The sequence below is a fragment of the Amphichorda felina genome, assembly GCF_050947745.1.
Source record: "Amphichorda felina strain 45539 chromosome Unknown scaffold_1, whole genome shotgun sequence".
NCBI classification, from domain to species: Eukaryota; Fungi; Ascomycota; class Sordariomycetes; order Hypocreales; family Bionectriaceae; genus Amphichorda; species Amphichorda felina.
This window is the reverse complement of record NW_028145049.1, coordinates 1,141,274-1,164,294: the sequence shown is the minus strand read 5'-3', so window position 1 is coordinate 1,164,294 and position 23,021 is coordinate 1,141,274. Positions and strand designations below refer to the sequence as shown.

Below are 23,021 nucleotides of genomic sequence, written 5' to 3'. Positions count from 1 at the left end.
TCTTGGCAGTGGCCTCCTCCACTAAGAGCTGGAGCCTGGGTCGCTGGTTGCAGGCCTGGCCCAGTGGGAGCCTCTGGGAGGGCGTTGGCACCGGCGAATGCATGGAGCATCCAAGGTTGGCAAGGATGGCAGGTTGGCCAAGGTTGGCCGCCCAGCGCCGCTCCAGCGATGCGAGGCCCTGTTGGTGGCCTTCCACTGATTCCACTGATCCCACTGTTCCAGGGCTTTCGAGGCGTCTTCCATCATCCCCATCCCCATCCCCATCCATCCCAACCCGTCGCAAGACCTTCCACCTTGTCCCGTCTCTTGCTCCTCGTCTCCTGATCTTCTCTCCTTTCATTCCGGCCTGCTATCCCCCCGTACGGCGCACATCGTACATTCACCCTCTGGCGCTCCCGTCCCCATTCGTCATTCCCCCCACCGCCGACCGCACTCGGTGCAATCGGTGCAATCGGTGCAATCGTCCCGACACCGTCAACGACGCCGTCGCCCCAGCCAGCCTGAGGCCAACTCCGCTCCCCGACTCGACTCGCCCTCGGCGCCCTGTTCTCTCGAGAACGCTCCATTGTCCCCCCTCCCCCCTACATTCAAGGCCGTCTACGCTCTCTCCCAGGGTGCTCCTTTGCGCATGGTTTCTTGCACCAGCCCTGCGCGGTCAACGTGAACCAAGTGTTGCGCAGCTCTTGCTGCCGACCTTGTCCACTGAACTCCGCCTCTCTCCCCCAACCCCAAACCCCCATTGGAACCCTCCCACGACACGCCCGCGAGTCACCCTCGACACAACGCCGCCGCCATGGCTGGCTTCTTCAGCAAGATCAAGAGTGCCGGCACGGTATGCTCCCCTCTGTCGCCGCCCTCTCTACAGCCTTGAGCATGCATCACCGTCTTCTCCCATCAACCCGCCCACGGCTTGCACACTCTCCTTGTCCTCATCTCACGCCAAGACCTCCTGTTTTTGCTGACAAAATCCCACTGCGCCCAGGGCTCTGGCAATGCGACCGCCAAGGATGCTGCGACCAAGAAGAAGGACGAGCCTGCCCTCGAGCTCACTCCTCTAGAGAAGATGCTCCAGAACGCCGGCCCTCTCCGGGAAGACGGCAGCGACAGGTTCTACGGTTTCGAGAATGTAAGTCCCATCCCACCACCACGGGCCCCTCCCGCTACTCCCAAACTAACAGGACGTCACAGTTCGGAAACACATGGTACGACCCCGCGAATGGTGGCACAAGCACCAAGCCCCTGCTAACAAGCTTCGCAGCTACTGCAACTCTATCGTCCAAGCCCTGTTCTACAACGACCTCTTTCGAGATCATGTCATCAACTACCCGCCGCACACCCCCGCCGACACCCCGAATGGCACTCGACCCAAGGTCAACGTCACGATTCGACCCCCCGCGAACCCGAATCCTCCCGCCGGACAGCAAAATGGCAAGCAGAAGAGCCTGAGCACATCACAGGTCCTCAAGCAGAGGCAGGCCATCAACTCTGGCATGCAGCTGCCGCCGGGCCAGGGTGGCATTCGTCCAGAGGACAAGCCTGACACCCCAGAGTACAAGAAGAAGCATGCCATGCTGAAGGGCCCCATTTTGGAGCTGGCGCAAGAGCACACCGGCGCCTATGGAATGGAAGAGTGCACGTTCACCGGGCTAAAGGACATCTTCCTGGCCCTTATCGAGAGCGAGAAGCGGACCGGCGTCCTGAGCCCACAGCGATTCCTCGAGATTTTCAAGCGCGATAACGAGTTATTTCGCACGTCCATGCATCAGGATGCGCACGAATTTTACGGCCTCGTCCTGAACGACGTCATCACCAATGTCGAGGACAATGCGCGGAAGACATTGGCACAAGCGGGTGTTCAGAGCCACAATGGGTTGTCGCAGTCCGTAGGCAGTGCGCTGAGCTCCGGACTTGCTCATCAGATGAACGGCACCAGGTCGCCGGGGACAGGCTGGGTTCACGATATTTTCGAGGGCCTGCTCACGTCAGAGACACAGTGTCTATCCTGCGGGACGGGCTCGCAACGCGATGAGACTTTCCTTGACTTGTCTATCGATCTCGAGGAGCATTCCTCAGTCACCTCTTGCCTGCGAAAATTCTCCGACGATGAGATGCTCTGCGAGCGCAACAAGTTCCACTGCGACACTTGCGGCGGTCTTCAAGAGGCCGAGAAGCGCATGAAGGTCAAGCGCCTGCCCAAAGTACTCACGCTGCACCTGAAGCGGTTCAAGTACACAGAGGACTACAGCCGCCTACAGAAATTGTTCCATCGCGTCGTGTACCCATATCACCTTCGCATGTTCAACACGACGGAGGAGGCCGAGGATCAAGACAGGATCTACGAGCTGTACGCAGTCGTTGTTCACATCGGCGGCAACGCGTACCACGGGCACTACGTGTCCATCATCAAGACCAAAGACCGCGGCTGGGTCTTATTTGATGATGAAATGGTGGAACCCGTTGACAAGCACTTTGTCCGCAACTTCTTTGGCGACAAGCCCGGTATGGCCACGGCCTACGTTCTCTTCTACCAGGAGACCACCTTTGAGAAGGTCAGGGAAGAGTATGTCAGGGAAGGGATGGAAGAGGTGAAACTCGCCAATCAAGCCGCCAACATGGCAACTGGCGACGACGATGAGAAGCGCGACAGGGTCGATCCTTCGGGATTGAAGCGACAGGCCACCCAACCCGCGCGCCCACACCCAGAGCCCGATCCCATGGCCCCCCTAGCGCGCGCCAACACCACACCGGATGTACCGGCATCACCGGCTCCGGTTAAAAAATCAAACGACACCTCAGTCGCCTCAGCAGGCGTGGCAACGTCATCCGCAGTTCCAAGCACAATCGCAGAGACGCCCGAACCAGGCTCAGAGCCAAAACCGGGGGTGAAGACGAAGGAGGAGAAGAAGCGCGAGAAGAAGGAACTTCAGGCAGCGGAGAAGGCCGAAAAGCTTGCCGAGAAGGAAAAGAGGGAGCAGTCCAAGCAAGAAGAAAAGAAACGCAACGATGAGCGTATAAAGAGCATGCAGGCGCGACGCCAGGAAGAAGAGCAAATGCAGAAGGTGATTGAGGCCAGCAAGAAGACAGCGGCAAAAGAAGACAGCGCGAGGAAGAAGGACACAGGAGAATCGAGCCCCTTTGGGTTCCTGGACCGGTCCAAGCGCGGCAGCAAGTCTATGGCCAAGAGAAGCTTTAGCTTCTTTAATCGAGAAAAGGGAGACCAAGTCCATCCTCCTATACCTGGCGAGCTGCCGAATGGCGGGCCATCGGAAGCCAAAGACGCCCGCAAGGGGCGCCTCAGCTCAACTCTTGGAAGAAAGAAGAGCAGCGGCGTGCTCTCATAGCACGTGGGCGGGTGAGCTGCCTGGGCTAATGAAGAAGGGGGTGCTCCAAAGGTCTGAAAAGGCGCGCAAGAACCCTGTACGATGGAAACGAGTGAGAGACCACGCCGACCCTCGCGGATGTGGATCATTTGAAAGCAGGCACACGAGGAGCAAGCACAGCATTTGGGAGCGTTTTCCGGTTCTACATATTGTTCCATTTTATCCGCGACCTGATTTACGAACCCGTCCAGGGAAGGGGGATGACGGTTCGGGACAGATACCCAGGCGACATTTATCTGGCGACCTAGACTTGCTGCAAGTTGGATACACAGGTATGGGATACCAGGCACGGTGGGACACTGGGAAGTGTCTTCCACCGTCCACCGCTCGCATTGTAACTGTCATTTCCGATAGCTGTATAATAGCGACGGTTGATGGCCCCCCCCCCCAAAAAAAAAATGTAGGCTGGGGTTCAGAGTACCAGCCAGAATCTTCTATAATCATGTCGAGCCCCCTAGATGGATGATTTAAGCAGCTTCCCAGCGCGTCGTCATCATCAAATTGTCCCACCTCCCGGTCAATATCACTGCATGCCTTAGTAGTAACGCCATGACGCCCCGCCCTCCAAATTTTGTCGTGCCTGCCCTGTTCTCGCTGTGAAGTCGCTCGCCCCAAGTTCGATTTATAAAGACCTTCTCCCCAACATTCCCCCGCGGGTTATCCGAGGATCAGCTCGTAGAGTATGATGAATGAGTTGACAAATATCAGGGGCACTGCGTCGCGACACGGGTCAGCCTTGGTTCCAGGTGTGATCCCCACGCGCTTTTTTTTTAAAAAAAAGATCGCGCGCCGGGGAGGGTGGGTAAAAGGGGGGGGAAGGCGAGGGCGCACTTCGCATGATGGTCCGTATACTGGCAATGAGGTTGATGACCTTGGCCTTGACGCTTGCGTCGGTGCCGGAGCCAAAGGCGGGGTCGTACGAGGCCGGTGAGAGGTTAACTGCGCGGTTGGGGGTCAGAGCTTCGTTTCATAGTGCCAGAAAAGCTTCGTGGGAGAGCTAGTTGCGTACTGCGAGCGAGGAAGCGGTCTTCGGAGAGGATGGCGACTGCGTTGATGAGCAGGACGCTGACTGCGGGGGGAGGTTTTGAAGTCAGCAAGGTGGAGAGCAGGGAATTGTGGAAGAGGGGGGTACGTGCTGTAGAGGAAGTTGCCGAAGGGCAACATGTTGGCGACGATGGCGAGAATGGAGCGGGTGGGAGGCGGTGGGCGGGATGCGATGCGATGCGCTTGGTGGAGGATGGGATGGTGGTTGAGGACACACTACGTAGGGGACGTGGGAGGTTGCTGGCGGGGGTTAGTTGTGCCGATCCGAGCCAATTGAGATCGCCGCCCTTGACTGTACGTACTCGTACTTGCACTGCCAGTGAGTGGACAATTGCCTAGGCAAGTGCAATGCACCACCTGGTGTTGGAACGACTCCATCTTATTTCCAGTCTTCATCTCTTTTACTCTTTCGCTTCTTCTTCTTCTTCTTCTTCTTCTTCATTCATCATTCGTCATTCGTCATTCAACTCGTTTAGTTTTTGAGTTATCGCTACTACGGAACTCTTATTTGAATGCGAACCCTTGATTCCCTTTCTTGCAGCTCACAACCAGCAACAGCAACAGCGAAGCAACTCCTGGACTTAATGGGCCCTCTGCGGTCCCACGCCTCGGCATCATGAAGCTCATAGGTGAGGATAGATCCCATGATGCCGCCTTCGCAAAATTCCCAATAGCTTATTAACAATCGACTGGTCCCCGACAGACATTCAGCTGAGCTCTCTCCTCTTCATTGTCCCTCTCATCCACCTCCTCGTCTCCCCCCACACCAAAGTCGAGGAGTCCTTCAACCTCCAGGCTGTCCATGACATCCTTGTCTACGCCACTCCCATCACCAACGTCCACGACCGCCTGGCCGCCGCCTACGACCACTTCACCTTCCCCGGTGTTGTCCCCCGTACTTTTGTCGGTGCTGTCCTCCTCTCTGGCATCAGCCAGCCCCTTATCGCCTTCTCCAGCTTCCAGCACGCCCAGCTCATTGTCAGGGCCGTCCTGGGCGCCTTCAATGCCGGCTGCCTCCTGGTCTTTAGAAATGCACTGGCCTCGGCATATGGAAACGGCGTGGCACGGTGGTGGACGGTAATGCTCATCACCCAGTTTCATGTCATGTATTACCTCTCGAGGACGCTGCCTAACATGTTTGCTTTTGGCTTGAGTGAGTCCTGGCTCCTGAAATCACCAACTACTTCTTGTGTGTGCATCCACTAACACCATCAGCGACTCTCGCCTTTGCCTTTATCCTCCCCAAGTCGTCCCAACTCAAGGCTTCCCGCCGCCGCAAGCAGGCTATCGTCTGCCTCACCCTCGCAGCCGCCGTCTTCCGTTCGGAGCTCGCCATCCTGCTCGCCACAACGGGAGGCTACCTGCTCGTTTCGAGGCAGATGTCTCTGACGGCCATGGTGCCGGTTTTCCTCACTGCCTTTATCGGATCCCTGACCATGTCTGTCCCCATTGACTCCTACTTTTGGCAGAGGTGGCTGTGGCCCGAACTTGCCGGCTTCTACTACAACACCATCCTCGGGTCGGCCTCCAACTGGGGGGTCTCCTCTTGGCACTACTACTTCAGCTCTGCCCTCCCGAGGCTCCTGCTGAATCCCCTCGCGCCTATCCTCATCATCTTTTCTCTGGCACAGCCGGGCACCTCCCGCCAGGCCCAGCTGCTCACCATCCCGAGCCTCCTCTTCGTCGCCATCTACTCCTTCCAGCCCCATAAGGAGGCCCGCTTCATCTTCTACGCGATCCCCCCCCTCACCGCTGCCGCAGCCCTCGGTGCCAACTACGTCTCCTCCCGCATTTCCAGGTCCGTCGCCTACCGCCTCGCCACCTACTCCATCGCCGCGTCCATCCCCTTCGCCCTCGCCCTCAGCTCCGCTACCCTCCTCGTCTCCTCTCTCAACTATCCCGGCGGCGACGCCCTCGTCCAGTTGCAGTCCATCGTCGCCCGCGACCTCCCCGAACAGGCCCCCGACCAGACCATCGCGTTCGCCCACGCTGACGTCCTCACCTGCATGACCGGCCTCTCTCTCTTCGGTCAGAACCCCCACGGCCTGCCCCTCGCCTTTGCCGAGGACGACTCTGTCGGGTTGGAAGCCGGGTCGCAGCCGCTTGTCCTCATCAACAAGGCGGAAAAGAACGCCACGCTCGGCTGGCCCGTCTTCTGGAAGGTCCTCGACTACGCGCTCGAGGAGAACCCCGCGCTACCCATGGGTGACTGGGAGGTGCTCGGCGTGGTGCAGGGGTTTGATGGCATAGAGTTCCGCAAGCCCGGCGACCCAGAGGAGGACCGTGGCGAGCAGTCAGATACAGATGCTGTTGCCGGGGAGAACAACGTCCTTGGCCTCGGTGCGACTCTCGCCAATGTGAGGCGCACGGTTAGGGAGTACACGGGGGGTTGGTGGATCGGTCCGCGGATGGCACCCCGGATCCGCATAATGAAGAAGTTTGAGCGTGTATGATTGTGTTTTATTAGTCTAGGAGCGAGCGAGTGCATAGTCGGGTCAGTTGGGCCAGAAATCCAAAAACCCTACAACATGGATATGGAACAGCACAAGCATGAACGCATTCTATGTAGTAGTGACTTCCAATTAATAAGCCAAAGCCACCCATGAGAGATCATGGTGAATAAATAGTCAATACTAATAGTTAACCCAATGATAGATCCATAAAAGGTCAACCAGATTTTATCCCTCCCCATGCAAGAAACCCACCCAACGCCCGTCAAAAAAGGGGGAAATAAATCAAGAAGACAAAAAGCCAGGAGCTGCCAGAACCTGCGGTTCCCATCCCTGGGAGGGTATCACCGCGCCCTCGAAGCGAAACAATAAGTATAAGTCGTTTTCCCAGCAGAGAAGAAGTACCTTTCCTCGTCTGCTTGCTTGATTGTCCAAAAATGTATCCCATGGCGTCCCCCCTCCCCCAAAAACAAAATCCGAGGATTTGCGATCGCTGCTCCGATTCCGACTCCGAGGATAGCAATCGGATGTGCAGTGGCAGCACCCAAAGCCGACTGTGCCGGGCAAAAAAAAAAAAACCCCCAGAGATGTGCTTGCGAAAGGCGACGCTAATAATGATATATACGGGGTGCGTGGGGTATTCGTAATGGTGTAGGAGTGATCCGTGTCTTATGGTCATCGCGGATGGGGATGGTTTGTTTACTCCTGTTCAGTACCGCTGCCGTCGCTAGTGGCAACACTCTCGTCGCTCTCGTTGCTCTCTTCATCCTGTGTTTCGTCGTCTCCGTCGTCTATTTCTTGGACGGTGCTACTCTCGTCAGAGCTCGGGAGCGCACCGTACAAGGTTCTGTACCGTTCAAGCTCCTTCTTCTCCTGGACAAAGATATCCAAGACGGATGCCATCGGCGCCCGCAGTTGGTTGAGGTCCCGGAGCGGGCCATCGCATTTGGCAAGGTAGCGCATCGTGATGGTGGTAACGCAAGTCTGCATTGAGTCAGCGGGGTATTCCTTGCGCGGTACTTGATGGGGAAAGGGGGTGTTTGCTTAGACGTACCTCTATCCTGCTCACTTGGTGATCCATAAAGTTGAGGAGGAATCTATCCGTGACCTCTCCGCCTCGAGACTTGAGACGGTCTATCAACTCTGTCTCCGGGGCTTGCAGGCCTGGGCCCTTCACTTCTTCAAGTGCGCTGCACAGCATCTCGAGGCGCAAGCTAACCTTCCAGAGATCCCACACCATATCCGGGTTGAGGTCGAGGTTTGTTCCCTGGCGGAGTTTGGCCGGCCTGTCTTTGCCCTCGTCGTTGCGCTCAAGCTGCTGGTGGTACTCAATACGGCCTGCTAGAGCGTGCGGGTAGAGCGAGTACACCACCTCCGGGTTCTCGAGACCCTTGAGCTTCTTCTCTCCCATCTCCTTGACCTCAAACCCCTGGGATGTGAGAGACCTCAGGTCCTTGCGGATAGAGTTGGCATACGACTCTTCCTCGAAACCCTCATCTGATGTTGACGAGCCAGTCCGTTCCGTATCTTGGTATGTTTCGAGGCAGCGCTGAATCTCGGAGATGAAGTCCGAAGACACGGCGATCTGGCCCCCATCGGCGACCGCTGAGATTCGCGACGCCTTGTTGACCATCGGGCCGAAGTAGTCCATGCGACGCGTGACGGGGTCCGTTTCACTCACACATTCTCCGTAGTGAATCCCCATACGTACAGACAGGCCCTTGAAGATAAGAGTGTCATCTTTGTCCATCATGACGTCCGTTGACACGGCCGTCAAGACCTCGGCAGGCCAGTCAACGTTGAGAAGGCTCAGCTGCACCGCAAAGCACCACAGGAGCGCTGATGTCGCTGTCGGGAACGAGACCATGAAGGCATCGCCTTCAGTCTTGACCTCGTACCCACCGATGCGCCGCAGCTGGCGCCGCATAACCTCGTTGTGGAGCTTAATAGCCGATCTCATGGCATTCGGGTACATCTCCCAGAGCATTGTCGAGTTCTTGATGTCAGTGAAGACGATGGAGATGTTCCCAGTGGGCGCTGGAATCTCAGCTTCCAGGCGACCGAGGGACGAGTCGAGGACATCACCCTTGCTCTTGCGCAATCTTCGGGTAGTCAGGCCCAGGGCTTCATCAGGTACGCCCGAGGGGTAGAGCGACATGTTAGGTCCACGGTGCCCAGTCTTGGATCGCTCGACTCGTCTCTTCAAGTCGGCGACGCTAATCATCATGACCATGATCTTCCCAGATGCGCCGTACGCTATAGCGAGGTCTCGAAGCTTTTGCGCAGCCCTCATGAGATCCTGGCGTTCCGCTCGTGCGATGTCAGTGACGAGACCCGGCGAGAGGTACTCCCAGAGTTCGCTGGTCGCCATCAGGATGATGTCGTCCTGCTCCCCAATCGTCATGTTGCTCACGTAAGGCGCCGCCTGCACGATGGGCATCATATCAGTGTATCCAAAGGCTCGGGACACCCCCAGCTTATCATTCACTCTCCCGTTTCGAGATACCCAGCCCCCTGCTTCACGAATCCTCGATCGTTCCGAGGGCTCGGCGGGGTCGTGCTTGCGCGTCAAGATCTTGTGGCCGCCATCCGTATGGATGACCATGGCCTGAACATCGCCAACATTGGCAACGTAGAGGTCGATCCCTCTAAGGTAGACGACCGTTGCAACGCCGCCCGCATTGAGATCCTCCTTGCTCAGTACCAGTGGGGGCTGGCTTGAGCCCCTGTGCGTTGTCCTGGGCCGGTCTTCCGTGTGTTGCACAGCAATTGTAGCCAGGTCCTTGTTAGTAGTCAAGAATGCCCGCCGGAGGGCGTCAATGGGGGTCTCGTGCTGACGCGTCTTCAAGCCCTTGAGCTCCTGTGCAAAGATGTGGCCAAAGTTCTCATGCAGGTACTTGGCAATCTTGGAACCCCCGCTGGACAGAGCCTGGCCGTCAAAGAGTCCCAAGAGCATCTCCGTCTCGGACGAGTTGAAGCGAGGCACGACAAGATCGACCGTTGACAGGTGCTCATTCTTACCTAGCGTATCCGCCATGCCGTAGTGAAGGTGACCAGCCATGGAGCCAGACGTCCGCACTCGGCGATCCTCGCTCTGGTCCGGGATGCTCGGCTGGGTCAGGGTGACATCCATCAAGCCCAGAATCCTGAGATTCTGGAGGCGGCTGAAGTCGGTGTACTGCTCCCGATCTACCAACCCGGCTCCCGCAACGATAGTAGACCCTCCCCACACAGTCTGCTTGATTTCCAGCTTCTTATTTCCAGAGAGGTTGAGGTACCGCAGGTTGGGGTTCAGGTTCCAGTTCCAATCATACGGCACGTTCGAGATGTTGTACTTGAGGTAGTTGTTTCCACAATCAAGCACTGCGAGCTTCTTTGCCCTTGATATGTCTGCTGGCAGGTTGGTGAACTTGTTGCCGTTGATGTATAGGGCTTGGAGCAAGCTCGATTCCTCCAAATCATCGGCAGGTAAGGTGGTGAGGCCATTCCCGGAAAGATAGAGCTCGACGAGCTGGGGCCAGTTCTTCATAGACCTCTGAGGCATGTCACCAATATCGTCATTGTAGGACAGGTTCAGCACACGGAGCTCGGCGAGCAGAGTGATCTGGTCGAAAACATCATCATCCAGGCGGTTATCGGCCAGCGAAAGTGTTCGCAAGGAACCGGCAAACGTGTTAGTTAGCCTCGAGGACAGGCTCGAATCCTTCCTAGGGTTCATCATTGTAGACGAATGGCCTTGTTGGGAGCCCCTCGAGACGACTGACGTCTGGCGGCCACCCTTCCCGTACACAGACACGACAGAGCTCTTTCTATCAGCTACGGGTGACGGCCCCACGCTGAGCAAGGTGCTCGAAGCCTGACTGGGCCTCCTATCATCAGAGAGCTCTTCGGAGCTTGTCGTCGATGAGATGGTCCCGAGAGGGAGAGGCTTTCCATTGTGCAAAGACGACGGCCCAGTCTGGTCCTCGCCAGGGACCCTGGGAGGCCGAGAGGCTGGTTTGGGGAACTGATCGAGAACATTGGAGGAGGCATTGAGGATCTCGAGCTTGTTGGCCCACCAAATCTCCATGGGAAGCTTGGAGATGTTGTTGCCCCGGACATTCAACACGCGGAGCTCCGTGAGGCATCCAATCTGAGGAGGCAGCTCGCCGACAGAATTGCTGGCAATGCTGAAATGTTCCAGCTTCAGCAGTGTGCCGATGTGCGCAGGGAGCGAGACGAAGTAGTTGTTGTCAAGGATGAGATTCTCCAAGTTGGGCATGTGCGCAAAGGCCGAGTCGATGCTAGCCAGCTGCGCGTTGGACAGGTTGAGCGACTTGAGGGTCGGGATGGGCTCCTCGATCTCAAACTTGTTCAGCGGGTTGGAATTGAGCTTCAGCTGGCGGAGCCGCTCAAACTTGCCCGTGAAGGCCGATATCCCGTTGTGGTCGGCATACAGAATCTCCAACTTAGGGAGCTCCGAAATGATGTCGATCGAGGTAATACCGTTATACTTGATATCGAGCTCGCGGAGGCTGATGAGGTCCATGAATGTCTCCGGCACCGAGTACGAGAGCCTGTTGTTGGTAATGAGAAGCTTCTCCAGGTTCTTCAGGTCCCCAATCTCATCGGGCAACTTGCCGATGGCGTTGAAGCTGAGGTCTAGGTCAACGAGACTCTGCAGCTCGCAGAGGAAAGGCGGGAATTTGTCGAGGAAGTTGGATGAGATGTTGAGAGATCGGAGTGACTGATAGGCACCAAAATACGAGGGCAGAGACTTTAGTCGGTTATTGGCTAGGTTCATCTTCAGCAGCCCGGTGAGAGTGTTGAGGTCGGCGTGCTCCAGCTGATCCAGCCTGTTGTTCGAGACGTCAAGATATGTCAGCTTGCTGGCTCTGGCCAAGCTCGGGGGGAGTCTCCGCGCTTCATTGTTGTTGTACTTGATGTCCCGGAGGTGTTTGCAAGACTGGATGAAGTCTCTTGGCACGTCCAGAGACAGATTTCGGGACAGGTTCAGCGAGATGATCTCGCCCGCCTTGGAATAGAGAGATATGGGTATGGTTATGATATTGCGGCCAGACAGATCGACATAGTTGAGTTTCTGGTTCCGGGGCATCGCCATGTCGGCGGTCTTGGAATGGAAGTCGCTCTCCTTGGCAGAGAGGAACATGAATCGGCAAAGGTAGCTGTTGTCCTCCCTACCCAGGTCCTCGATTCGGTCCCTTTCCTCATAGCCCACCTGCTGCAGGAGACGTTTCTGTATGAGCAGCGGGTGCTCACCCGGTCCAAGGACCCGTATCAGGGAATGCTTCTTGAGGATGATGTTATAGTTCTCCAGGCCGTCGACAACGTACGTCTTTTTTACGACCTGCGTAACTACGTCTGACACGGTGGAGTCCAAGGGCATGGAATGTGTAGAGAAGGTCCCGTCTGAGCGAAAGATGCGGATGCAGTATGAGGTGCGCTTCTCGTCGGGGCCCGGTGGGCTCTGGATCTCGTCGAGCTCGGATGTATGGTATGAGTTATCGTCCGTGTTGCGTCGGACCGCCCAGCTGTCTGGGGCGTCCCAGCGGCCCTTGGGCGGGGGCTCGGCGACAGACTCCCTGCGCTCCGGGTCGTTGACAAACGCCAGGTCGACAGGCGCAAGCGCCGGTGGCCTCGTCAGAATACCCTCCATGTCATTCAGGTTGGTGTCAAGATGGTACATGTGCCCGGGCTCGCTGCGATCGGTCGGTCCGATGGATTCTTCTTGGTCCTCTTGCGGTCGTTGGAGGGTCTTCTTCTTGGAGAAGATGAACTTGCTGTTAAACGGGGCCCCGCGTTGCACAGCGCGGTGCGCCTCGGTTCCATCTTGTTCGGTGACGCCGGGTGCAAACGGCGGCAAGCCGGATGGCGACAGCTCTCCTCTGCGTATATCGGACTTGGATAGTTTTGTTTGGAGCGACCTCGTCGACTGGGGCAGGCTCATGAGCCTCGACGAGGCACCGGGATCGTCCTTGTCTTTGTTGTCTTTGTGGCCATGGTGATGCCTGCGGAATCGCCCCAGCAGATCGAATCTACCAGGCTGACCAGGCGGCGATTGCCCATCGGGCTGGCCATGGCGCGACAATGAGCCCTGTGGTGGCCCGCTGCTAATACTCGGGGTCGGGCTCTGGGCTCTCGACAGGGTGCTGTACGGAGTCGGCTGTTTGGTCTTTGGGCCTGCCATTGTGTTCTGGGCACTGACGGCGGATTCTTCCCTGCTGAGCGTCGGCCTCAGGGACCGCGGGTCCTCATTGCTCCTATTGTAGCGGTGGTGGCCGGGAAGGTGGACGATGGAATGGGCCGATCGCGAGGACGAGGATGTCTTGGGCGGGTTTTGAGATTGGGACTGGGCCTCAGCCTTGTAACGCTCGCGATCCGGTCCGGCCAGGCTGTTTCGCACGGGCGCCTCGCCATAGCGAGCAATGTCCTGTCAAGGAGCCGTGTCAGTTGAGGAGATGCTGTGGGGCCGTCACGTTAAGGTGCCAGGGTAGCAGGGCGGTAGCGCAGTAGCGCAGTATTAGGTATGGGGCGGGCAACAGCAGGCGGCGACACGCATTAGGGATAGATTGACGTGCAGGAAAGCCGTAGCTCACCAGGGACGATGTGTAACGAGGACAAAAGAGTTTGGCAAGAGTTTGAAGACGATGGGCAAGGTACAGTAGGCAATTACTACTATTTGTGCGTAGTGGGTACTCACCGTGTTGTCCTGGTAGAGAAAAGGCACGACCTCGGGGGCGGGCACTGGTGTTCTGGGCCTCGACGAGGTGGGCGAGACCTCTCTGGTATGATCTGCCGAGGCGGCACCAGAGTGCTTGCGACCGCGCTGGGACGGCTGGCTATGGCTGTAGGAGCGCGAATGCTGGTCCTTGCCCGTGGCAGAGGCCGGCAGGCTATTATCGGAGCTGTCTCGGCCGGGAAACTCCTCGCCAAAGAAACCTTGAAGCTTGCGGAGCCCCCCGCGGGTCATACTGGTCTTGGACCCAGTGCTGCTGGCCGTGGTGATGCTCGCCACCGACGGGCGCCTGTCATTGTCGTATCCAGCACCGGGCGAGTCCTGCATCCCCACCGACGCCGCAGAAGGGCCGGAACGGGAGCTCGAGGGCTGGTTCCCCGGGGACAACTGAGAGGCAATCGACTGGGCGTCGCTGGAGTCATGGTAGAAGCTGGCGCCGCCGAGGTTGGCAGGCGCGGCTGAGCCATTGCCAGACATCCAGGGCGCGATCTGAGGGTTGAATGTACCAGAAGGAGGGTTGTAGTGTATCTGAGGCGCGCGCGAGGTTTCGAGGGCAGCGAGGTCTCGTCGACTGTTGGGCAATTCGCCGGTGCGGCGGTCCCTGGACGAGGAGGCGGGCTGGAGGGAGGGCTGGGAGATGGAGGTCGGGGATATGGAGTCGCTATGAGAAAGGGATCTAGATGGTACAGAAGGTCTCGTTAGACAAGGCGAAACCTAGGCAGAGGGCCACCAGCCACCAGCGCCGGGCGTCTGGACAGCCCGGGGGGAGGGCACTCACCTGCTCAATTCAAGCCCCTCATCGGGCGCGGGGGGCAGCGGGTTGACGCCCCTGCGCGGCGTGTTGAAGGACAGGTTCGTGGATGGCGTTGAGGGTGGTTTTGTAGTGGCGGAGGAGAGGATGTTGTCAGTGCTGGCAGTGTTGGCAATGTTAGAGGTGATGCGCCTGCCAGCAGCGTCATTCTTGGCCATGGTTCACCCGGCCGGCGTGGCAGAGGCCAGGGCCATATCAGGGAGTGGGCGCGACGGGGAGTCAGAGCGACGCGGGCTCAAGTCATGCTTATCGGGCCAGGGAACGCAGCTGGCGCTGGCTTGGGGCTGGCGGGAGCTGGTTGTAGCTGGCTGAAGCTGGCTGGAGCTGACGCCAACGGCGTGGAGCAGGGCGTTGGTCTCGGACAACGGCGGGCGGTTGCTTGCGGTTTCACCCAGGGTGGGACGTTGTATAACGAGGCAGATTTACGAGCGTCAGCGTTCAAGATGACAATGATGGCAGATGGACAGGGCAGAGGGAATGAAGATGAATGGCGTGGAGGAGGAGTCGACAAGCGAGTGGCATGACGATCCATATCATTGGCAGGCGCGAGGCGCTGACCTATGAGGCGCTGAGCACCCGAGTATGGGCAGTTGCCAGTGAGGCGCTGGCTGAGCGCCTACCTTAGCAAGCTTACCTTGAGGCGGCCAGCCTCCAGGCGGCAAGAACTGGGTCCATCTGCGCACAGATGGTGGGCGGCGGCCAAGCCCGCAGGGGGGTCATTGGGTGCACTGAGCACCTAGCCTGGGCTAGGTACTGTTTGGTGGGTTCCATCTCAATGGCCGTGGCGCCCACAGTCACTGTGGACCACTGGACCATCCACTGCGTCCACTGGACTGTGGATCGTGGGCTCTTGGACTGTGGGCCACTGACGCTGGAGCCCTAGGTGGTGGTGCTGCGGTGCTGTGGTGGGCTCATCCCCCACCTCACCTAGACACCTTCACACCTGCACCCCCATCTGCTAACAACAACCACACTGGCTCCAAGCCTCCAAAGTCAATCTCCCGCTCCCCCCCGTTCTCGTCCTCGCCATGACGACACTTGTTGGAGGTGCACACGGCACGCAAACACACATACAGACATAGCACTCGTCAGGCAAAGCAATGCCCAATTCGGCCGCTCCCTCATCCCGGACAAGTCTTGCCGCCGGCGTGTCCTCGTAATAGCCTCCCTACGTACGAGGTATACGCACCCGTACTCCGTATACGAGTATACAACACCGCCAAGCCTAATATTTGCTTCATTCTCGTCGCTTTGTCCGGCTGTCAGAAGTCAGGAGCTCGGCCTGTCTCTCCTCACTCTTGTACGAGTAGTGCTCTGAGACACTGTGTCACAATCAAGAGGGTTCGCGGCAGCAAAAATAGCCGTGAACCAGGTCTCATTCTCACATATTATGTATATTCTCGATAGGCTCCACCAGCCATCACAGACCGTGAAAGCAGACCGTGACAGACGGTCTGCCTGTCCAGCACCGTCGCACCGATGCGAGAAGAACAATAGGGGCCCAGGGTAGCCTCCCCACGTCGTACAAACAACAGTACTACGACGTACATACGAGTACTCCGTACTTCGTAGTAGACGACAGTCGAAGGATCCAAAGCGGAGTGTCCGACTGTCGGTCCGATGACCGTCCTGATCCACGCCCACCGCACCACCTATTCATCATCCCCGTGAGGAGAAATGGGTCTTCATGTCGCCCAGCTACTTATTCCAGGTTACTAGCTATCGCTTGTACATACACGGGAACAGCATGGCAGCAGCATGGAGTCGGTCCATTACCCAGCTGGGTAATGTGACGAAACACCACCACCACTGCAACACCCCACGGAACCCCGACAGAACCCCGCAGGTCGTGTGTCGTCCCTCAGTATAAAGAGAAGCAGATTTTGATCCTGCTACTGTCATCCGTTCGCTTATCCTCCTGTCTCTTATTCTCATGATTTCTGATCACATCGACTGTCAGTGCCCCAAGTAATATCTCCCCCCCCCCCCCTCTGTTGTATGCACACTCGGAAAACATGGGGAGCACTGGTCTGCAGCAACACCGGGCCTGGTGGAAGGAGAGCTCCGTCTACCAGGTCTACCCGGCCTCGTTCCAGGACTCGACGGGTTCTGGGGTCGGTGATCTCAAGGGCATCATCTCCCGCGTCGACTACCTGAAAAACCTCGGGGTCGACATTGTATGGCTATCTCCCATCTTTGAGAGCCCCCAGATTGATATGGTATGTCGCCTGGACCCTCGAATCACCCCCTCCGATCAGTACTCTTTTGTGAGCCGTTGGCTGATCACCAAGGCGCCTGTCCACCGCGCAGGGTTATGATATCAGCAACTACACCAAGATCGATCCTCCGTATGGAGACATTAGTGATGTCGATGTCCTCAAGGACAAGCTGCATGAGCGAGGCATGAAGCTCGTCCTCGACCTCGTCGTCAACCACACCAGCGACCAGCACGAGTGGTTCAAGGAGTCGAGAAAGTCCAAGGACAACCCTTTCCGCGACTGGTACATCTGGAAGCCCCCCAGATACGACGCCCAGGGCAACCGCCAGCCTCCCAACAACTGGGACGGCCACTTTCAAGGTAGCGCGTGGGAGTATGACGAGGCCACTGACGAGTACTACCTCCACCTCTTCGCCAAGGAGCAGCCCGACCTCAACTGGGAGAACCCGGCTGTGCGCGCCAAGGTCCACGAGATCATGCGCTTCTGGCTCGACCGTGGCTGCGACGGCTTCCGCATGGACGTCATCAACTTCATCAGCAAGGACCAGTCCTTCCCGGACTCGACCAAGACTGTCCACCGCGGCGCCGAGTTCTACGCCTGCGGTCCCCGCTGCCACGAGTACCTCCAGGAGATTGGCGCCATCCTCAAGGAGTACGACGCCTTCAGCGTCGGCGAGATGCCCTGCGTCCACGACGAGCGCGAGCTCATCAAGGCCATCCGCTCCGACCGCAACGAGCTAAGCATGATCTTCCACTTTGAGCTGTTAGTATCTTCATCTCTGTCCGATGTATATGAATATGAGGGCTTGCTCGGCTAACTCGGGCCCAAAGAATGGACATTGATCACGGCGCTAAGGGCAAGTTCTCCTGGAGCGAGTGGCCGCTGTCCAAGCTCAAGAAAACCGTCACCAAGTGGCAGCATTTCATGTACGACAACGACGGCTGGAACGCCCTCTATCTCGAGAACCACGACCAGCCGCGTTCCGTCAGCCGCTTCGCCAACGACTCTCCCGCGCTCCGTGAAGCCAGCGCTAAGCTCATCGCCATATTCCTCGGCTTCCAGGCAGGCACCCCCTTTGTCTACCAGGGTCAGGAGATTGGCATGACCAACGTCCCCGTGGAGTGGCCTATGGACGAGTACAAGGATCTCGACTGCCTGAACCACTGGAAGTGAGTCTGACCCTTCTGTCTCCCAGAACACAGCACGCTTTGTCCATAAGAAGCAGTACTAACCTAGGCAACTCCAACTCCGTGTAGCCTCCACAAGGACACGGCCGACTCTGAGACAGCAGCAAAGCTCAAGTTTGCCTACCAGAAGCAGTCCCGCGACAATGCCCGCACGCCCATGCAGTGGGACGCTAGCCCGCACGCCGGCTTCACCACGGGCTCAACGCCCTGGATGCGCACCAACGACAACTACACGGCCATCAACGCCGCCGCGCAGGTCAATGACCCGCGCTCCGTGTACCACTGCTGGCGCCAGGTGCTCGAGCGCCGCAAGGCCCTCAAGGACATCTTCGTGTACGGCGACTATGCCCTCGTCGACGAGCCCAACGAGCAGGTCTTTGCGTACAAGCGCACGGCCGCGAACGGCGAGACGGCCCTGGTGGTGTGCAACTTCTCGGCCGAGTCTGTGACGTGGAACGCAGGGTCCCCAATCAAGGAGGTCCTGGTCAGTCCTGGCGAGAAGGCGCTGGACAAGGTGAGCAGCGGCGAGATTGCCCTCGCACCGTACGAGGCCATCGCGGTGCTCCTGTGAGAGTGCTGGGGTGGGCGGCCTGGTAGGGGTCAGATATAGACAACGTCGCGGGCGACTCGGAGCCAGAAGACATAGAATGAATATCAAGAATCAATGAACCTCCATGACGACGCCTATATACTCATGCCATGCTACCTTACCAGCCAAGCAAATATTGACATGTACCGATCGTACATTTATGCTTCTTCGTGAATCATTTCTCCAATCGCCTTGCTCTCCTCCATAATCTCCCGCGCCTCCTCGACGGGGACGCCCATGTCGTCCTTGATCAGCCGCATGGCCAGCTCGGCCACCAGGACGGACTGGATGAATGCCGCGGAGCCGCGTCCGGAAATGACCCTGTCCTGGGTGGCCTTTTGCTTGAGCAGGTCACCAAACTGATCCACGAGGCGGTCGCACATGAGGTTGAAGCCGCGCGGGCCGTAGTAGCCCGGGTTGAGGTTCTCCTCCTTCTTCATGGCGCGGTCCTGGCCGGCCTCGATCTTGTCGGCGAGCCTGGAGCGGTAGTAGGACGGCTGGGTGCCGTTGATGATTCCCAGGAGGGAGTCGTAGTATGTTGCGATGCGGCCGGGGAGTTCTTCCCAGTCGATTGCCGGGTATGAGTTGGCAGTCCATGTCTCCTGTGCCGTCTGCTTTCTGTGCTTTCGGCAGAATCTCGTCTGTTGCCTCACGTTCAGGCGTTTCCCTTTCGCAAAATCAGCGAGTAGCTGTTCATCGACTTGTTCTCCACACCATGGGCACAAAGTGGCCACTAGAACCGCGGTCTCTTTGACTGCCTCCGGTTCAGGCCGTGTATCGCCAGTATCAGACCCTAAGTCTGACAGGGGACTGTCCGGCCTGTCCCGGTTCTTCACAGGGGTATCAAAATCCCAATCATCATCGAATGCCTGGAAGGCTGGGGCTTGGCTTTCGACCTCTGCCTCAGCTGGTTCTCCTTTCAGCTTGATTCGTTTCTTCTTCGTCTTCGACTTCCCGAGAGGCTCTGGAGACTGAACCTTGAACTTGGTCCTCAAGGTAGCAGAGGAAGAGTCACTCTCTCCATCATTCAGAGCCTTGAACTTAGTCTCGGAACCCCGAGAAGGCGAAGAATCTGGTATAACCTTGGATTTTCGAAAGCCGGCGTCTTCCTCCCCTTGCGACTCTTCCTCTTCGGTTGCCGGATCAATGCGCTTGAATGTAGAAGGAAGAGATTTTGTTTTAGCTACAATTGGTCAGCGTTGGGCCCCATGGTTGAAGAGTGATTCATACCTCTAGCTTTGGGTTTACTCTGCGGGCCAGATAACCCATTTTGGGAGCTAGATGACCTCTGCTTCTCTTGCGAACCCGATATCCTCCTTGCCGTTCCTTTGCCATTCTTGCCAAATGTTTTCGTTCCCACTCTCGTTCTTGCAAATCCGTGGGTATCCATCATGTGCTCACTAGAGCTCGTGGGTGGTTTGCCCGTTTTCGATGATGAACTCCTTCGCCGGGACGAGTCTGGTGACTGGGCACTTCGGTCCGCAGGGTCGCTCTCCTCGTCCAGTTTCCTTCGCTTTGCGCCATTGGAGCTCTGCCGACGTCTCCCGCCAATGTCATCCTTCAAAGTCTTTTTCCCATTTGCCTGCCGTCTGCCGCTTGGTTCCCGTGAGGAGACGAAGCTTGTCGATCTGATGCCACCGCGGTCCGGTCTCCCATCGTCATCTGAATCATCAGAGCTGGCAACCTTGGAAAGCGATCTGCGGCGCCCTTTCTCTGGGGCGCTGTCATCTGATATAGGATCCTCATTTTTGTTGTGCCTCTTCGCTGCTTGATTCTTTCGAGGATTGTCGACGCCCCCAGCTAATGAGTCCTCAATGTCCTCGGATGGTGACCTTTGATGCCCAGCCCAGGGTTTCCCTCTCACCGTCGACAAGAGACGCGGTGTAGGAGTATCTTTGGTTAGCAGAACCATCTTAGCGAGGTCCAGACCTGTTCTGGTCCCGGCCCTGCCGTCCCTCCAGCGACAACCGTCTTTAGTTACTAGATGGTCACTTCAGGATAGAGGTCTGTTCATATTCCAGTTACTGTGTGCCGTGAGCATGAACCCAGGAGCGATTCCTGATCGATTCCTGATCGATTCCCCGTTCGCTTCCCGATGGAAGCTGCTTTCTGATATCTTCAGACCCTGCTCATCTAAAATCTGATCGAATCCTTGTCTACCGTGAGCGGAGACCAGTTTGGACAACGGTAGGAAAGGCCACCTGCAGCGAAAAGGGCAAACAAGGAAAAAGACAGGCTTGTCTGTGTTTTGGAATGAATGTGAGCGAGGTCCAGCCAGGCCTATCCAGACGAATGGGCATCTACAGATAATACGTACGTGGCCGCGATGTTTCACGCGTTGAGAAGTGAAGGTGGTGGACGCGTCTGGACTTTAGTGGGGCCCGCCAACGGGAGAATTGGAGTTGCACTTTGTTGCAGTCATTTATCCAAGGACCAACCTACGGTGGGATATTAGAGAGCTGACTGCAACATTGCGCAACTTCTACCACCGCAGCATGTGCAACCCCAATTTTCACATAAAAGACGGCCCCCGCAGCGTCACCCATAATAATAGATCTCCAGTGAATAAGACCTAGGCTTAGATAGCTCTGTCACGTATCCGTACTCTGTACACGAGCAGTAGTCACGTACGGGTAAACAGCGCTGTTTCAATTCCAGGGGACATGTCAATCCCGGCTCGCATCGGACTTGGTTCATCCACAGGTCCAGATGGTTGGATGGAGCACTTGGAGGCTCTGTGGGGGCAGCTCCAGAGGTCAACTTCCAGAAGTTCCAGCGGTTGCTCGCAGGATTCACAGGTGGTGACAGCTCCAATCACTGACCCCAGCGACCTGGAGACCCAGACCCCTTGGATCCGACATCCAACGACCAACGTCCCACCCAACGCCATCCCATTGTCTCCCACGCACGGTGCCAGAGCCCAGTCTGCCCTGAGCACAGCTTCAGACCCTCCCCGCTCTGTTGCCTCCCTCCTTTCCTTTGTGTAAATATTGCTCTTCTGTCGCCGCCAGCCCTCACAACCAGCCATGGCGCGAGAACGTAAATATGCCGGGCTTCCAGACATGGCATGTCCCAGCTTGACCTCTCTCCGGCCGAGAACCCCGGCGTTGCTAACACGGCCCAGGACGATGCCCCCGACATCTACGAGACTCCAGACCTAGCCGACGACGCCTCCACTGTTCCTGTACGACCGGTCCTCCAGAGCGCCCCCTTCTCACCGCTCGCAGCCCACCCTAACTGACCGAATCCCCCCAGACGACGACAGCCCGCACCCAGTCCGACGACGAATTCTACGACGTCGAGGACGACACCCAGCCCATCTCCCGTTCGCGGCTCCGCATCAACGAGGCCCGCTCCCGGTTCCTGCCCGCCAGCGTCGACGCCCACGGCGTGGACTTCTCCGACCGCGTCGACGGCAAGCGCAAGTCGTACAAGGCCTCCAGCCGCCGGCAACGGATACTGCAGGACGGCACCGAGGAGCTGGGCGACCTGTCCGACGATGACGACGACGAGAGCCTGGAGAGGAAGATCGCCCGCCTGAAGCGCGAGGTGGAGGAGGCCAAGGAGGAGTACGCCAGGAGGAAAGCAGCGCCCTCGGCGGGGGGCAGCGATGCGGTGGGCGCGGAGAACTTGGTGTCATTGAGCCAGATACTCGGGGAGATTTCCAAGCCAACCAGCACGACACTCGCGCCCCAGGCACTAAAGACAGCTCCGGCACCAGCAGACGCAAAGGAGGAGGCGGTAGTGGCCATGGGCCAGGACGCCACGTATACTGTCACCTACGCACCGGGCTACGAGCAGACCCACGCCTTAGCCAAGGCAGCCGACTTTGATCGACGGCTGCTCATGCTGGAGAAGGGCCTGGGGATCAGCACGTCGTCCGTCCCCGAAGTTGGCTCCGACGGGCTGGCCCGGGCCATCCTCCCCACGCTCGACTCGCTCGAGAAGCAGATCTCGACCCTGTCACAGGCGTCGACGGCCAACCTGGACGCCATCAGCCGGCGCGTGCGGACGCTGGCGGCGGAGCAGGACAAGCTCAACGACTCGCGCGAGAAGGCCAAGACGCTCCGGGAGGAGCTCGGCAGACACGCCCCGACGCAGGCCGGCGAGGAGTCGGAGCAGGACGCCAAGATAAACGCCCTGTACGGGATCCTCCCCACCATCGAGAGCCTGACGCCCATCCTGCCGCCGCTGCTGGACCGTCTCCGGTCGCTCAAGACGATCCACGCGGACGCTGCGATGGCGAGCGAGACGCTTGGCCGGATCGAGAAGGAGCAGGCCGAGATGGCGGCGGAGCTGAAGCAGTGGAAGGGAGGGCTGGAAAAGATGGAGGCGGCCATGAAGGACGGGGACGTGGCCGTCAAGGGGAACATGAAGGTCATGGAGAGCTGGGTGAAGGACTTGGAGGAGCGGATGGCCAAGTTGAACTGAAATCTACGAGCTAGCAGTTGCGAAGATACCCAATGAATAGTTTCATCATGACATGCAGTATACTCAACGGGCTACATGTACCTAAGTACTACTCCGTGCCCAAGTTGAAGCTCTCTGGACGCGCCAAGCAGCTGGTCTAAGCTGGTGTGGAGCATTCCGTCGGAGGTCACGTGG

The 23,021-nt window shown here is 57.8% G+C and overlaps 7 protein-coding genes across 7 annotated transcripts; 4 read left to right on the top strand and 3 right to left on the bottom strand.

The window, feature by feature from the left end:
- Positions 1-793: 793 nt before the first annotated feature.
- ACO1O0_000369 (ubiquitin carboxyl-terminal hydrolase family protein) lies at positions 794-3,341 on the top strand (the record flags this gene model as incomplete). Its single annotated transcript, XM_083189868.1, has 3 exons — positions 794-832; positions 983-1,126; positions 1,179-3,341. The coding sequence occupies 3 exons, from the start codon at positions 794-796 to the stop codon at positions 3,339-3,341; spliced, it is 2,346 nt and encodes a 781-aa protein (XP_083053727.1).
- A 696-nt stretch (positions 3,342-4,037) lies between these two features.
- Positions 4,038-4,544, bottom strand: ACO1O0_000368 (Yos1-like protein; the record flags this gene model as incomplete). Its single annotated transcript, XM_083189867.1, has 4 exons — positions 4,038-4,093; positions 4,212-4,319; positions 4,390-4,445; positions 4,513-4,544. 4 exons carry the CDS (start codon positions 4,542-4,544, stop codon positions 4,038-4,040), a joined length of 252 nt encoding a protein of 83 aa, XP_083053726.1.
- Positions 4,545-5,040: 496 nt separating this feature from the next.
- ECM39 (dolichyl-P-Man:Man(7)GlcNAc(2)-PP-dolichol alpha-1,6-mannosyltransferase) lies at positions 5,041-6,877 on the top strand (the record flags this gene model as incomplete). The annotated part of the gene is made up of 3 exons (XM_083189866.1): positions 5,041-5,053; positions 5,128-5,577; positions 5,640-6,877. 3 exons carry the CDS (start codon positions 5,041-5,043, stop codon positions 6,875-6,877), a joined length of 1,701 nt encoding a protein of 566 aa, XP_083053725.1.
- Positions 6,878-7,573: 696 nt separating this feature from the next.
- On the bottom strand, positions 7,574-14,579 carry ACO1O0_000366 (adenylate cyclase; the record flags this gene model as incomplete). Its single annotated transcript, XM_083189865.1, has 4 exons — positions 7,574-7,858; positions 7,929-13,304; positions 13,575-14,271; positions 14,389-14,579. The coding sequence occupies 4 exons, from the start codon at positions 14,577-14,579 to the stop codon at positions 7,574-7,576; spliced, it is 6,549 nt and encodes a 2,182-aa protein (XP_083053724.1).
- A 1,857-nt stretch (positions 14,580-16,436) lies between these two features.
- On the top strand, positions 16,437-18,398 carry ACO1O0_000365 (glycoside hydrolase superfamily; the record flags this gene model as incomplete). Its single annotated transcript, XM_083189864.1, has 4 exons — positions 16,437-16,640; positions 16,732-17,402; positions 17,471-17,809; positions 17,897-18,398. 4 exons carry the CDS (start codon positions 16,437-16,439, stop codon positions 18,396-18,398), a joined length of 1,716 nt encoding a protein of 571 aa, XP_083053723.1.
- A 176-nt stretch (positions 18,399-18,574) lies between these two features.
- Positions 18,575-20,328, bottom strand: ACO1O0_000364 (RTC4-like domain-containing protein; the record flags this gene model as incomplete). Its single annotated transcript, XM_083189863.1, has 2 exons — positions 18,575-19,599; positions 19,647-20,328. 2 exons carry the CDS (start codon positions 20,326-20,328, stop codon positions 18,575-18,577), a joined length of 1,707 nt encoding a protein of 568 aa, XP_083053722.1.
- Positions 20,329-21,483: 1,155 nt separating this feature from the next.
- On the top strand, positions 21,484-22,847 carry ACO1O0_000363 (Dynamitin-domain-containing protein; the record flags this gene model as incomplete). The annotated part of the gene is made up of 2 exons (XM_083189862.1): positions 21,484-21,600; positions 21,672-22,847. 2 exons carry the CDS (start codon positions 21,484-21,486, stop codon positions 22,845-22,847), a joined length of 1,293 nt encoding a protein of 430 aa, XP_083053721.1.
- Positions 22,848-23,021: the final 174 nt, after the last annotated feature.